Below are 15,409 nucleotides of genomic sequence, written 5' to 3'. Positions count from 1 at the left end.
TCCCTCCCTCACATCACATTGGGCCACTGATGCCAAGCGAGGTTTGGGGATTTCATTTGCAAAAGACAATTTGGCTATTTGGTTGGAAACTCAAATTGAAACAGTAAATCATGTTTAAAATATGCTGCCGTGTGCACGCACACATGCACACTAAGCTTCAACCTCAGGGAAGGATTTCATCCGTAACCTTTATCAATGCCATCTGGATTACAAAATAGGCGACAGCAATACAAAGCGCAAAAGGCGAGCGAACCAGAACCTAAGAGCCGAGTTGCCTTTCACCGAACTGCAATGGAATCCTCCACAGACAGACGTCGAGTTCACAGTAAGGATACAGGAGATGAAGTAACGTCACTGCACTGCAAACTACACGAAACCGTAACTATGGGAAACAGAAGAAGATTGATGAAAGGAGACATATTACAAGCCACAGCTCAAGACCACAGAGTTAAGATGCAGGGGAGTTTCCCTCAGAAGTCTCTCTATGAGCGTGCCATACTGCATTCCCGGAATGTGGTCAATATTGATAACTGAGTTTATGTTGTGAAGGCATACTGAGTACATATGAGTCAAACATGTTTATTTTGTCATATACACAGGGGCACAACTTTCACTGGGAACGGGGGGGGTGGGGGGGGGGACATTGCATTTTTGTCCATCCCAGTTTTATCTTTGGAATGTGCTACAAAGCGAGGCAACAGCGTGCTTCAGGACCATGCAAACGCCTCAGAGTGGCCGGATAGGCTGTTTGGAGTGTTTATCCGACTGGACAAAAAATAAAATAATAATTATGCCCCCCCCACTTCTAAAACCAAAGTTGCGCCCCTGCACATAGTTGCTGAAATGCTTTCAGTCATTTCTGTTTTGTGTGTAAACATCAACGTATATTTTTTTTTAGTATTTTACCCCCTTTTTTCAATCTAATTACGATCTTGCCTCATCGGTGCAACTCCGCAAAGGGCTTGGCAGAGGCGAAGGTTGAGTCATGCGTCCTCCGAAACATGACTCGCCAAACCACACTCCTTTACACTCACCCGCTTAACCCAGAAGCCAGCCAAGTAAAGGCCTCCCGACCAAACCCTCCCCTAACCCGGACGCCACCCTATTAGACTCCCGGTCACGGCCGGTTATGACACAGCCTGGGATCTAACCTGGGTCTGTAGTGATGCCTCAAGCTCTGTGATGCAGTGCCTTAGCCCGCTCCGCCATCCCCGGAGGCCTAAACATCAGACATTTTATGGTTGTTCGTTCTTATTCAGCTGCAAGGTGAGGCGCTTTTCAATTACAACAGATTATTGTACTTGTGTGTACGATCATACACACCTCACCAATATCGGGTAGTCTTTCAAGCACATCATTGAAAGAAATCTGGTGTTCGATGACGATTAAATACAATGTGTGGGTATGTGTGTGTCTGTGTGTGTGTGTGTGTGTGTTTGTGTGTATGTGCACATTGGTATGTATGTGTGTCAGTGGAGGCTCCGGTATTTATTTGGCAAAGACGACAACACATAATCACTCCGGACGGACACAAGCAAAAACTCATGATATAAATGTTATGCAGCAGCTTAGGCTACACCTAAACATTAGAAATCTGACATGCTGTATGGGTTGAAAATGAGACTATTTTTCAGTCTGATCAACCGTTGGCTACTAATAAGAGCATATAGCTCATGCGCCCTGTCCATCTGGTCAACTTAAAACTAATTGGTAACGTTTTTTATTTAAATTATTTTTATTGAACCTTTATTTAACAAGGCAAGTCAGTTAAGAGCAAATTCTTACTTACAATGACGGCCTACCAAAAGGCAAAAGGCCTCCTGTGGGGACAGGGGCTGGAATTTAAATAAATACAATAGAAATATAGGACAAAACACACATCACAACAAGAGTGACAACACATCACTACATAAAGAGAGACCTAAAGACAACAACACGGCAAGGCAGCAACACATGACAACACAGCACGGTAGCAACACAACATGACAACAACATGGTAGCAACACAACATGGTAGCAGCACAAAACATGGTACAAACGTTTTTGGGCACAGAAAACAGAAGGTAGAAGGTAGAGACAACAATACATCACACAAAGCAGCCACAACTGTCAGTAAGAGTGTCCATTATTGAGTCTTTGAATGAAGAGATTGAGATAAAACTGTCCAGTTTGAGTGTTTGTTGCAGCTCGTTCCAGTCACTAGCTGCAGCGAAGTGAAAAGAGGAGCGACCCAGGGATGTGTGTGCATTGGGGGACCTTTAACAGAATGTGACTGGCAGAACGGGTGTTGTATGTGGAGGACGAGGGTCTGCAGTAGATATCTCAGATAGGCCAAGGGGAAGTGAGGCCTAAGAGGGTTTTATAAATAAGCATCAACCAATGGGTCTTGCAACGGGTATACAGAGATGACCAGAGGATTCTAGAGTACAGCGATGTGTCCTATAAGAGGCATTGGTGGCAAATCTGATGGCCAAAATATAAATAGGTCTATAACAGTTAGGATCAGCTTGATCTCCCACTTTAAATAAAGGACTAACTGTGGCTGCCTTCCAAGCAATGAGAACCTCCCCAGAAAGGAGAGACAGATTAAAAAGGTTGGAGATAGCCTTGGCGATGATAGGGGCAGCAACCTTAAAGAAGAAAGCGTCTAAACCATCTGACCCAGATGGTATTTTGGGGTCAAGTTTTATGGAGCTCCTTTAGCACCTTGGACTCAGTGACTGCCTGCAGGGAAAAACTTTGTAGCGGGGCAGGGAAAAAATAGGGAGAAGCATCGGGGATAATAGTCGCATTAAAAGGGGTGGGAGATGAGGAAATGTTGGATGGGCAAGGAGGCATGGCTGAGTCAAATAGGAATCCTGGTGAGTAAAGAGCTCAGCCATGTGCTTTTTGTCAGTAACACCCACATCATCAATGTGTGGCGGCAGGGTAGCCTAGTGGTTAGAGCGTTGGACTAGTAACTGGAAGGTTGCAAGTTCAAACCCCCGAGCTGACAAGGTACAAATCTGTTGTTCTGCCCCTGAACAGGCAGTTAACCCACTGTTCCCAGGCTGTCATTGAAAATAAGAATTTGTTCTTAACTGACTTGCCAGGTTAAATAAATAAATGTATTAGTCCATTTGTGTGTCAGGAGAAAATGTCAATGTGATCAAATTTAGTTTATATTCATAATTGGGCTGGCTATGCTGCCTATATGTTTTTAATCCAAAATTATTAACTGGAATTAATGATTCAACATAATAGTGATGACAGATGTGAGTACATTTTTTGTAAGGCCTACAGTTGCATAGGCCTGCATGATGCAAACATGCATAACGCAAGCTCTGCCCTGTGAGTTATATTGTCTATCAGTTGTTGTCTATATGTCTGGTTAGAGGTAATCCCCCTCATAATCTAGTCTAAATGTATATCAACAAATATAAGGTAGCTGCAGTTTGAAAAGGTTTTCATCCCCCCCAGGGCCAGGAGTTCTTCTCAAGAGTTTTTTAAACCATGTGACCTGATGAGGAAAAACTGGTCCCATCACAGCCCATATCAAATCCTTATACAACGGATGAATCACTGTCATACCTTATAGGGTCCAGAGTTTTCCTAGTTCGCTTAACATATAAGGAAAATCTCCAGGCCCCAGGGGTTAACATTTACCCACAGCTTTGGGACCTTTGGTGCCACCAGTCTGCTTGCAGTTGTCCGTTATCGTCAGGTATGTGGATGATAAGGAACATTTCTTGGGATACTTTGATGTGTTAAGAGGGCGAGATGCGCAGTCTGTGTTTGACTTCATGAATTTTGAGGTGTCTGAGTTTAACTTCACAGAGAAACTCGTTGTCCAAACCTATGATGGTGCAGCTGTAATGGAATGTATCTGCTATTTGTATTTACAGCTAAGTCACCTCCTGTTCCCTGATTAAGAGGTGATGGCTACTCCACTCCACTCCACTACCATTGTCAACTTTCTCCTGACATGAACTGAAACCACATCTCATGTGCCCGCTCATCCACTGGCACATTGAATGTATCCCCTCCAAGCACTGTGAGTACCCCTGTCAATTGTCTCTCATTACTGTATGTAGAGTCAATCACATACACATTCACATTATTACACATCAATGATTTTACTCCTTGCTAAGACTAACTCATTCTTAGCTATTTAGTCTAACTATGCAGTGTGTGTTATTGTTTTTTGTATTCCCAGTCAAATCTTGTCCTGTACTGGTCAATCCTCTGAACACTTCAATTCATGCCTCATGCCCTCATTCAATCACTGCTGTGATCCCTTTCCAACACTGTGTAAGTAGCCCTCTCATTCCCCTTCCCCATAATATTGTATTATACATGTCTTTATTAAACGCTTTAGGTTCAAATAATTAGTCTTTGACGATTTTAGAAACACTTTGTCGTGGGCCTCCCATCCTCCTCAGTTTTTCAAGTCACCAGCCTCCACTGATGTTTGTGTGTGTACCACTGTATCACTCTAATTAGATAATGGAGATAAAAAAAAAACGACTCAGAGGGATATTAATGCCTTATTTCCATCCCTGTTTGTTCTTCTCTTCTTCGCTCCAGCAAAACGCCCCATCTGCATTCCCACCAATTAATTTATGCTAATCTCTCTCTGTACGGGGTGGGTGGGGGGGGGCGGACCGGCGAAGCGTCACTAAACTGTGTTCCTGGACACAAGGTCATCCGTGAATAGGCTTTGAAAGAACGATTGGACCTGATGCACCATGATGAGGTAACCTCACAAATAGATTGGCAGAAGACAAAACAAACACACACACACATGCGTGGGAGCTAACACAAACACTAACACACACACACACCCGTTCAGGCACAAAGACACACACACAAACACACACACACAATGGGGAAGGAGGCAAAACAGGGAAGCAAGGAAGTTGACCTAAAAATTGGGATCTGCCCTGGGACGCCGAAACTACAGCATCAAAGGGAAGAGAGGGGCCAAAAGAAGGAGGATAAGATGCTTTTGATGTGCATGGAAGCAGCCGAGGGTGTAGAGAAGACTCCCTCCCTCCATCTCTTCTCTATCTCCCCTCTCCTTCAGTTCAGTCTAGGCCCGATCACATTGGCCTACTTTACCACAGTATGAAAATAAGGGCTGTAATGTGCGAATACGTTATCAGATAGCCAGGCAGTCAAGTGAACTTCCTGTAAAAGTTTCCCGAAGAATTCTAACGGCAAGAGGTTAGATTCTTTGGGAATTTATTTTAATGCAGACAAGGATGGAGCTTAGTTTCCATTGAGGTTTACTAGACTACCCTCTCAAAGGCTTATAGACTTATACATGGTGAGAGTGGGAATGGGAAAACCCCACTGCAACTCAACTGTGGCAAGGCAGACAGACAAAAGTGACAAATACCTTTCTTCTTTGGTGAGGTTAGCGTTTGTGATATCCAAGCTTTTACTGAAAACAGACTTACTTCAGACAGACAGAGAGAAAGTAAAGAGACAGAAAGACCGTCACATAAAAGGGCCGATTCTAAGCATTCCTTTAAAAAAAAGTACAGATTATTGTATAGGTCATGAGTTGTCAACCTAACGTTAGTTGTGCATGTAATACAGAGCTGGCCATTGCTCACGATGACCAATGCACAGTAAGTAATATTAGTCTTGAAAGGAAAAGCTAACAGAAGAAGAAAAATGGTTGATCATCACATGACAATGGAAAAAAAGAAAGACACACACACATGACATGAATATATTCAATCGGCAAGTAAAAACAGATTAAACAGAGGGGTAAAAGACACTTTGAAGGGTCATGCTAATATGGGGTATTCTCACATTTGGTATACTTTCTAACAGTCTATAAAGAGTTTAAGTCTTAAAGCCTCTATCCTCTTCGGATGACTCACCCGCGCAGAAAGTTGTAAACTTTTCAGCTTTTCTGTCTTTGTTGGACTGTCACAACACCCTAAGCAGCTTTATAATAGAGTTAGTGAGGAGAGGGATTCTACTGGAAGTACACACACAGCCGATTGAACTAATGGACAGAGATATCCAGCAAGGTGCCATAATATGTAGGCACCCTGCTGCTGCGTATTTGAATCCGGTGTTTGCGTTTGTGTGAGTGTGTGTGTGTACGTGCTTATATGTACGTTTGTGGTGTGTGTGTGTGTGTGTGTGTGTGTCCATGCATATGCACGTGTCTGTGTGTGTTAAAGAGATTTGTATACTTTTTAGCCAGTAGTTCTGAAAGTAGCACTCACAAGCCAGAAAGTGGCCCTCAAAATGGCATACTACGTCACATATGTGCAGATATGTGCACCACGTCATTGCTTTCTCTCTCTCTGCTGCGTCCACTGTGCCGTTGGGCCTGCCATGCAACCTTATTGGATAACGCTGGACAGGCCTATTGCTAGCTGTCACTCAAATGCGAGGGGCTGAATCTCAATGTAGGGAAAATGGCGCGGCACAGCTTCAAGATAAACAGTCGCTTTCAAACTAGGGATTTCATGGCTAATTGAGGTAAGCCAGTAATTCTACTCATAGATTATGCATGTATGAACTACACATTGACACATCCAGCCCAAAGCGGGAGGTTTAAAAAAATACTTAGTAGCCGCCAAAGTTCCGGAGCATGTCTTTAATATTCAGTCATTTGAAGAGTACTACACTGAGAGTTGGAACTACAGACCACTCATATTAATCGGAGGTCCTGTGGTTCTGTTATTCACCAGCTTTAATCTCATGTGATTACACTGATATGTGTTGCATGTACTTGTGCATGTGTGTATGTAAGTCAATATGATACATGTGAGTGAGTCCATGTACTGTATGTGTGTGTACACCACACCTCTGTCCATGTGTGGCCATGTCGATGGCTCGTCGTACAGGTACAGGAGAGCCCCCCTCTGTGACGCTTAGCACCTCCATAGACTTCCTCTCCGGCCTCCTCTTCCCATGGCGGTTCAACATGGGGGAGTCCACCCGCTTCCTGGGCGGGTCAGCTGAACAGGGGTCGGGGGTCAAAGGTTAGGGGTCAGGGGAGAAGCAAGTGAAGAGAGAAAGAGAACTAGTCAGCAACAAACAAACTACATGTGTGACAGAACATCATATCCGAGTTATGGTGTAGCTATTGCAGGTTTTCATTTGTAAAAGGCATAGGTCTGGACTAGTCTACTTCTCCTATTGTGTGGGGGTAAATTGGACAAGCCTACCAATCTCACTGCGCGGGGGGAGGTTCTGGTCCTCCTGACTGGGGTACCTCTCCTTCCGGTCCAGTAGCAGGAAGTAGATCATCTTCTCCTGGTTATCACTGGAGAAACAAGGCAGTAAAGTCATACTGTAGGATGTCCTTGAATCACCTCAGAGTGGATGACTTCGCTGGCACCTCGCTGACACATTTCTCCCTCCATATCTCTCCGTCCCTCTCTCCTTCCCTCTAGTCAGAGAGCAGGTCTTTCATCAATTTGCTATGATCTCTGACACAGACCAGTGAGTGCATGATTTCCCTCCCTTTTTCCTCCCCTTCCATCCATCCTTCCTCCCTCCCTTCCTCCCTACCTCCCTCATCAGAGAGCAAGTCTTTGGTGAGATTATTTTTTTTGGACCTCTGAAGTAACACAGAGTGCACTTCTTTAACCCTTCCATCCTTACAGTCCTCCCTCCCTCGCCCTCTTACTCTCTCCCTCCCTCCCATCCCTCTATCACTCACTCGTCAGAGAGCAGGTCTTTGGTGAGTTTGCCCTTGTCTCTGAAGCAACCCAGAGAGTGCATGCTCTCCAGGACGTCCGGGTCTATCTCTTCAGTGCTCAGGGTTCTGATGGCCACCTTCCTGGGGACAGGCTGCTCCGGCTCAGGCTCGTTCTTCCCAGCTCTGACAGACAGGAAGAATGACAGAAATGACTGACAGGTTTTATTTTTATATATATATATTTTCATCTTTATTTTAACAAGGAAGACATATTGAGGCCTTGGTCTTTTTTTCATGCGCCCTGTCAAATACAATATAAATATACACATTATACACAAAATATATATATATATATATATATATATATATATATATACAGTTGAAGTCGTAAGTTTACATACATTTAGGTTGGAGTCATTAAAACTTGTTTTTCAACCACTCCACAAACTTCTTGTTAACAAACCATAGCATTGGCAAGTCGGTTAGGACATCTACTTTGTGCATGACACAAGTCATTTTTCCAACAATTGTTTACAGACAGATTATTTCACTTATAATTCACTGTATCATAATTCCAGTAGGTCAGACGTTCACATACACTAAGTTAAGGCCGAACAGCAAGGAAGAAGCCACTGCTCCAAAACCGCCATAGAAAAGCCAGACTACGGTCTGCAATTACACATGGGGACGAAGACTTTTTGAGGATCTGAGGACCCTTTCCAAATATTTTCAGTCTCCTGAGGGGGGATAGGTTTTGTCGTGCCCTCTTCAAGTCTGTCTTGGTGTGCTTGGACCATGTTAGTTTGTTGGTTATGTGGACGCCAAGGAACTTGAAGCTCTCAACCTGCTCCACTGCAAGCCCCGTCTATGAGAATGAGGGCGTGCTTGGTCCTCTTTTTCCTGTTGTCCACAATCATCTCCTTTGTGGTGTACAACCACTGTGATTATTATTATTGTTATTATTGTTATCTGACCCTAATGGTCATCTATGAACGTTTGAACATCTTGGCCATGTTCTGTTATAATCTTCACCAGGCACAGCCCTCAGAGCCTGGTTTCTCTCTAGGTTTCTTCCTAGGTTCTAGCCTTTCTAGGGAGTTTTTCTTAGCCACCGTGCTTCTACATCTGCACTGCTTGCTGTTTGGGGTTTTAGGCTGGGTTTCTGTAGAGCACTTTGTGACTGCGGCCGATGTAAAAAGGGCTTTATAAATACATTTGATTGATTGATTGTGACAAGGTAGGGTTGGTATACAGGAGAGAGCCCTATTAGGTAAAATAAGTCCATATTATGACAAGATCAGCTCAAATAAGCAAAGAGAAATGACAGTCCTTGATTACTTTAAGACATGAAGGTCAGTCAATCTGGAACATTTCAAGAACTTTGAAAGTTTCTTCAAGTGCAGTCGAAAAACCATGGAAAGGAAGACCCAGAGTTACCTCTGCTGCAGAGGATATGTTCATTAGAGTTAACTGCACCTCAGATAACAGTCCAAATAAATGCTTCACAGAGTTCAAGTAACAGACATCAATTGTTCAGAGGAGACAGCGTGAATCAGGCCTTCATGCTCAAATTGCTGCAAAGAAACCACTACAAAGGACACCAATAATAAGAAGAGACTTGCTTGGGCCAAGAAACATGAGCAATGGACATTAGACCGGTGGATAACTGTCCTTCGGTCTGATGAATTTGAGATTTTTGGTCCAACCGCCGTGTCTTTGTGAGACGCAGAGTAGGTGAACGGATGATCTCTGCATGTGTGGTTCCCACCGTGAAGCATGGAGGAGGAGGTATGATGGCGAAGGGGGTGCTTTGCTGGTGACACTGTCTGTGATTTATTTAGAATTCAAGGCACACTTAACCAGCATGACTACCAAAGCATTCTGCAGGAATACGCCATCCCATTTAGATTGCACTTAGTGGGACTATCATTTGTTCTTCAACAGGACAATGACCCAAAACACACCTCCAGGCTGTGTAAGGGCTATTTGACTGAGGAGAGTGATGGAGTGCTGCATCAGATGACCTTGCCTCCACAATCACCCAACCTCAACCCAATTGAGATGGTTTGGGATGAGTTTGCCATCAAGGCAAAGGGTGGCTAATACAAAATATATTTTTGATTTGTTTAACACTTTTTTGGTTACTACATGATTGCATGTGTTATTTTATAGTTTTGATGTCTTCACTATTATTCTACAGTGTAGAGAATAGTACAAATTAAGAAAAACCCTTGGATGAGTATGTGTGTCCAAGCTTTTGATTGGTACTGTATATACACACCCTAAATACAAAACATCACAAATAACCCAGTTACATTCCTCCAGAAATAAGTCCCCAATCAATACTTTAAATTGCCCGATCGGCACAAGAACATAAAGATCAAATCTATTTTGAAATTTGTTCCAGAAATACGGTGCATTAAAACTAAAAGCAGATTTACCTAGCTTGGCGGCGACCCTAGGAATCTCAAGAGTTAACCAATCCTGTGAACGGGGAAGGCAACTCAGGTGCTTCAACAGCAAAGTTAGATAAGACCAAAGTTTATGAAGTAGGGCCAGAAATGGAGTAATGTAGAGATATACGGGCCTTTAGCGAAGTCCAGCCAACCTTTCGATACAGGATGCAGTGATAACAAAATGAAGGGCACTATGGTACATGGCATCCAAAGGTTTATAAAAAGTAGCAGCTGCACCTTGATAAATAATATCACCATAATCAAGAACAGATAAAAAGGTTGACTGAAAAATCTGCTTCCTACTGCTTAGAGAAAGGCACTATGTGTTTCTGTAGTAAAATACTACTTTAAATCATAGTTTCTAAACCAGTTCATCTAAACTCTGCAAAAAAAAAATAAACGTCCCTTTTTCAGGACCCTGTCTTTCAAAGATAATTCATAAAAATCCAAATAACTTTTCAGATCTTCACTGTAAAGGGTTTAAACACTGTTTCCCATGCCTGTTCAATGAACCATAAACAATTAATGACCATGCACCTGTGGAACGGTCGTTAAGACACTAACAAATTACAAACGGTAGGCAAATTAAGGTCACAGTTACGAAAACTTAGGACGCTAACAACACCTGCACAGGATCGGTACATCCGAACATCACACCTGCGGGACAGGTACAACAAAAACTGCCTGAGTTACACCAGGAAAGCACAATCCCTCCATCAGTGCTCTGACTGTCCACAATAGGCTGAGAGAGGCTGGACTGAGGGCTTGTAGCCTGTTGTAAGGCAGGTCCTCACCATACATCACCGGCAACAATGTCGCCTATGGGCACAAACCCACCATCGCTGGACCAGACAAGACTAGCAAAAAGTGCTCTTCACTGACGAGTCGCAGTTTTGTCTCACCAGGGGTGATGGTCAGATACGCGTTTATCGTCGAAGGAATGAGCGTTACATCGAGGCCTGTACTCTGGAGCGGGATCGATTTGGAGGTGGAGGTTCTGTCATGGTCTGGGGCGGTGTGTCATTGCATCATCGGACTGAGCTTGTTGTATTGCAGGCAATCTCAACACTGTGCGTTAGAGGGAAGACATCCTTCTCCCTCATGTGGTACCCTTCCTGCAGGCTCATCCTGACATGACCCTCCAGCATGACAATGCCACCAGCCATACTGCTCATTCTGTGCATGATTTCCTGCAAGACAGGAATGTCAGTGTTCTGCCATGGCCAGCGAAGAGCCCGGATCTCAATCCCACTGAGCACGTCTGGGACCTGTTGGAACGAAGGGTGAGGGCTATGGCCAATCCCCCCAGAAATGTCCGGGAACTTGCAGGTGCCTTGGTGGAAGAGTCAGATAACATCTCACAGCAAGAACGGGCAAATCTGGTGCAGTTCATGAGGAGGAGATGCACTGCAGTACTAAATGCAGCTGGTGGCCACACCAGATACTGACTGTTACTTTTGATTTTGACCCCCCCTTTGTTCAGGGACACATTATTCCATTTCCATTTCTGTCACATGTCTGTGGAACTTGTTCAGTTTATGTCTCAGTTGTTGAATCTTGTTATGTCATACAAATATTTACACATGCTAGGTTTGCTGAAAATAAACGCAGTTGACAGTGAGAAGACGTTTATTTTTTGCTGAGTTGAGATAGGCAACACAGTGGAGTAGAAAGCTAATAATGGAGATATTCAACATGAACTTCGTATTTTACAGTGTTGCAATGACAAAAATAGACTCCAAAGCTATCAGAATTGTGAAACCACTTTACCGTTAAGAAAATGTATCCACCAAACATGGCAAAGATATACACTGAACAAAAATATAAACTGAGTTACAGTTTAATTGGTCAATTAAAAAAGAAATGAGGCCCTAATCAATGGATGTCACATGACTGGGAGTACAGATATGCGTCTGTTGGTCACAGATACCTTAAGAAAAAGGTATGGGTGTGGATCAGATAACCAGTCAGTATCTGGTGTGACCACTAGTTGCCTCATGTAGAACGATCATCATAGAGTGGATCAGGCTGTTGATTGTGGCCTGTGGAATGTTGTCCCACTCTTTTTCAATGGCTGTGTGAAGTTTCTGGATATTGGCGGGAACTGGTCCGCGCTGTCGTACACGTTGATCCAGAGCATCCCAAACATGCTCAATGGGTGACATGTCTGGTGAGTATACAGCCCATGGAAGAAATGGTTACATTTTCAGCTTCCAGTAAATGTGTACTGACCCTTGCGACAAGGGGCCATGCATTATCGTGCTGAAACATGAGGTGATGGCGCTGGATGAATGGCAAGACAATGGGCCTCAGGATCTCATCACAGTATCTCTGTGCATTCAAATTGCCATCGATAAAATGCAATTGTGTTTGTTGTCCATAGCTTATGCCTGGCCATACCAGAAATTCTGCAGTTTTATCAGCTGTCCGTGGAGCTGGTCTCAGATGATCCCGCCGGTGAAGAAGCCTGACGTGGAGGTCCTGGGCTGTCGCAGTTACACATGGTCTGTGGTTGTGTGGCTGGTTTGTCTTACTAACAAATTCTCTAAAACGACGTTGGAGGCGGCTCATGGTAGAAAAATTAACATTCAATTCTCTGGCAACAGCTCTGGTGGACATTCCTGCAATCATCATGCCAATTGCACGCTCCCTCAAAACTTGAGACATCTGTGGCATTGTGTTGTATGACAAAACTGCACATTTTAGAGTGGTCTTTTATTGTCCCCAGTGCAAGGTGGACCTGTGTAATGATCATGCTGTTTTATCAGCTTGTTGATATACCACTCCTGTTAATTATCTTGAGAAATGCTCTAACAGGGATGTGAACAAATTTGTGCACAAAATTTGAGAGAAATAAGCTTTTAGTGTGTATGAAAATGTCTGGGATCTTTTAATTCAGCTCATGAGACATGGGACCAACACTTTACCATGTTGAGTTTATATTTTTGTTCAGTATAGAACATCGTAGATTGCTAAATAGCAATGATGAACTGACATAATGTAGCAATGAGCAACGCACATTATTACATTGCTGAACAGTAGAACGGCCCTTGGCAATTTTCTGAGAGGAGGTATTTAAAGCCTGCATTGATAAGGCCAAGCCATTTAGGAACAGAACAGAGTTCCATTAAAACTAAGAACATCATTGTCTTTTATGTTCAGGTGGCGTGTAGGATAACTACTAGAGCGTAGCAGAAAATAGACCCCTCACGTCTGTCCTAATGGACCTACCTTCTCTTACTATAAAGGCTGCAAAAAAGTTTGACTTTAGCCTCCATTAGTTCCCATTGCCTAATTTAGCCTATGTAAGTGCAATACTTTTATCTACTGACCCTTTAAAAATATATATATATATATTTGCTCCATTTTGTAAATTAAATTACATTTCACTGAGAAAAGTACAAAGCGCATATATCTAGTAGAGTATGCACAAAAAAGCCAGTCGTATGGATGTTCACACACAAACACACACACAGAAAGGAGCTGTACTCACATGTACCAGTTGTGCTTCTGGATCTGCTCCAACTGTAGAGACACACAGGAAGAGGAAAAAACATTGTGTTAATGACACAGCATGTGGAACAGGTGCTGTGACAGACAGACAAGTGAACACAGCAACATGCCTTATCTGTTCTTACTGTATGTATTATGACACACTTAAGACTTCTAGAAACAACCCAGTCTTTACCTACTGTAGTGACAAAAAAAATATAATACACTATATGTACAAAAGTATCTTGACATCCCTTCAAATTAGTGGATTAGTCTATTTCAGCCACACCCTTTGCTGACAGGTGTATAAAATAGAGCACGCAGCAATGCGATCTCCATCGACAAACATTGGCAGTAGAATGACCTTACTGAAGAACTCAGTGACTTTCAATATGGCACCGTCAATGGAGGCCACCTTTCCAACCAGTCCGTTTTTCAGCTTCCCCGCTCAACTGTTATGTGCTGTTATTGTAAAGTGGAAATGTCTAGGAGCAACAACGGCTCAGCCGCGAAGTGGTAGGCCACACAAGCTCACAGGACAGGACTGCAGAGCGCTGAAGCACTTAGAGCGTAAAAATAATCTGTCTTTGGTTGCAACACTAACTACCGTGTTACAAACGGCCTCTGGAAACGTCAGCACAATAACTGTTTATTGAGCTTCATGAAATGGGTTTCCATGGCCGAACAGCCGCACACAAGCCTAAGATCCCCATACGCAATGCCAAGCGTCAGCTGGAGTGGTGTAAAGCTCACCGCTATTGGACTCTGGAGCAGTGGAAATGCATTCTCTGGAGTGATGAATCATGCTTCACAATCTGGCAGTCCGACAGACAAATCTGAGTTTGGAGGATGCCAGGAGAACGTTAACTGCCCAAATGTGCCAACTGTAAAGTTTGGTGGAGGAGGAATAATGGTCTGGGGCTGTTTTTCATGTTTTGGGCTAGGCCCCTTAACGCTACAGCATACAATGACATTCTAGACGATTCTGTGCTTCCAACTTTGATGTGGAAGAACATGACTGGCCTGCACAGAGCTCTGACCTCAACCCCATCAAGCACCTTTGGGGTGAATTGGAATGCCGACACGAGCCAGGCCTAATCGCCCAACATCAGTGCCCGACCTCACTAATGCTCTTGTGGCTGAATGGAAGCAAGTCCCAGCGGGCAATTTTGCAACATCTAGTGGAAAGCCTTCCAAGAAGAGTGGAGGCTGTTATAGCAGCAAAAGGGGGGGGGGACCAACTCCATATTAATGCCCATGATTTTGGAAGGAGATGTTCAACGTGCAAGATGTCCACATACTTTTGCTCATGTAGTGTATATTCATTCTATTTCTATGGGTCTTCCACTTACTTCAATACATAGAAAGAAGAAAAAAAACACATTACAGCATTAATATTCATATTATTTTTTTGAGTAGATTAAACAGAGAGAAAACCAGATGAGTGAGGGACACTTAAGATGCTGGGCAACTGGGAAAGCACCCTCTATTTGACAGAAAACTCTTAATGCTGATGTGAGTGAGAGTTCATCTAATAAACTGTTAGAGGAAGTCACACTGTAGCCGTGGGAGGGTTTCAAGTGCCGCCTGTCTGTGTCTCAGACGTCTGAACCAAACAGACAGAGTCAATGGGATTACTGTCTAGAGTCTATATCCAGAGAGGAGGTTTCCCGGACCCAGATTAAGCCTACTGCTGGACAAAATGACATGGTAACTGTAGAAACACCATTACAAGTGCTTTTTAAGTACAGGAATACTCTTAATCTGAGCATGAGCAACTGCCTCTGACTGTCTTTTAGTCTAAATCA

At 43.4% G+C, this 15,409-nt stretch overlaps 1 protein-coding gene across 5 annotated transcripts in view; it reads right to left on the bottom strand.

Moving 5' to 3' along the window:
• brsk2b (BR serine/threonine kinase 2b) overlaps positions 1 to 15,409 on the bottom strand; it is a 186,801-nt gene that overhangs the window by 31,686 nt on the left and 139,706 nt on the right. For all 5 annotated transcript variants that reach the window (XM_036980439.1, XM_036980441.1, XM_036980443.1 and 2 more), the window contains exons 9-12: positions 13,603 to 13,634; positions 7,675 to 7,836; positions 7,178 to 7,275; positions 6,814 to 6,967 (exon numbers count right to left, since the gene is read on the bottom strand). In XM_036980439.1, the coding sequence (XP_036836334.1) occupies positions 6,814 to 6,967; positions 7,178 to 7,275; positions 7,675 to 7,836; positions 13,603 to 13,634 (446 nt within the window). The remainder of the gene's footprint in view (positions 1 to 6,813; positions 6,968 to 7,177; positions 7,276 to 7,674; positions 7,837 to 13,602; positions 13,635 to 15,409) is intronic.

Source organism: Oncorhynchus mykiss, chromosome 6, assembly GCF_013265735.2.
Source record: "Oncorhynchus mykiss isolate Arlee chromosome 6, USDA_OmykA_1.1, whole genome shotgun sequence".
NCBI lineage: Eukaryota > Metazoa > Chordata > Actinopteri > Salmoniformes > Salmonidae > Oncorhynchus > Oncorhynchus mykiss.
The sequence above is the reverse complement of the archived record's forward strand: the minus strand, read 5'-3'. Positions and strand labels throughout refer to the sequence as shown.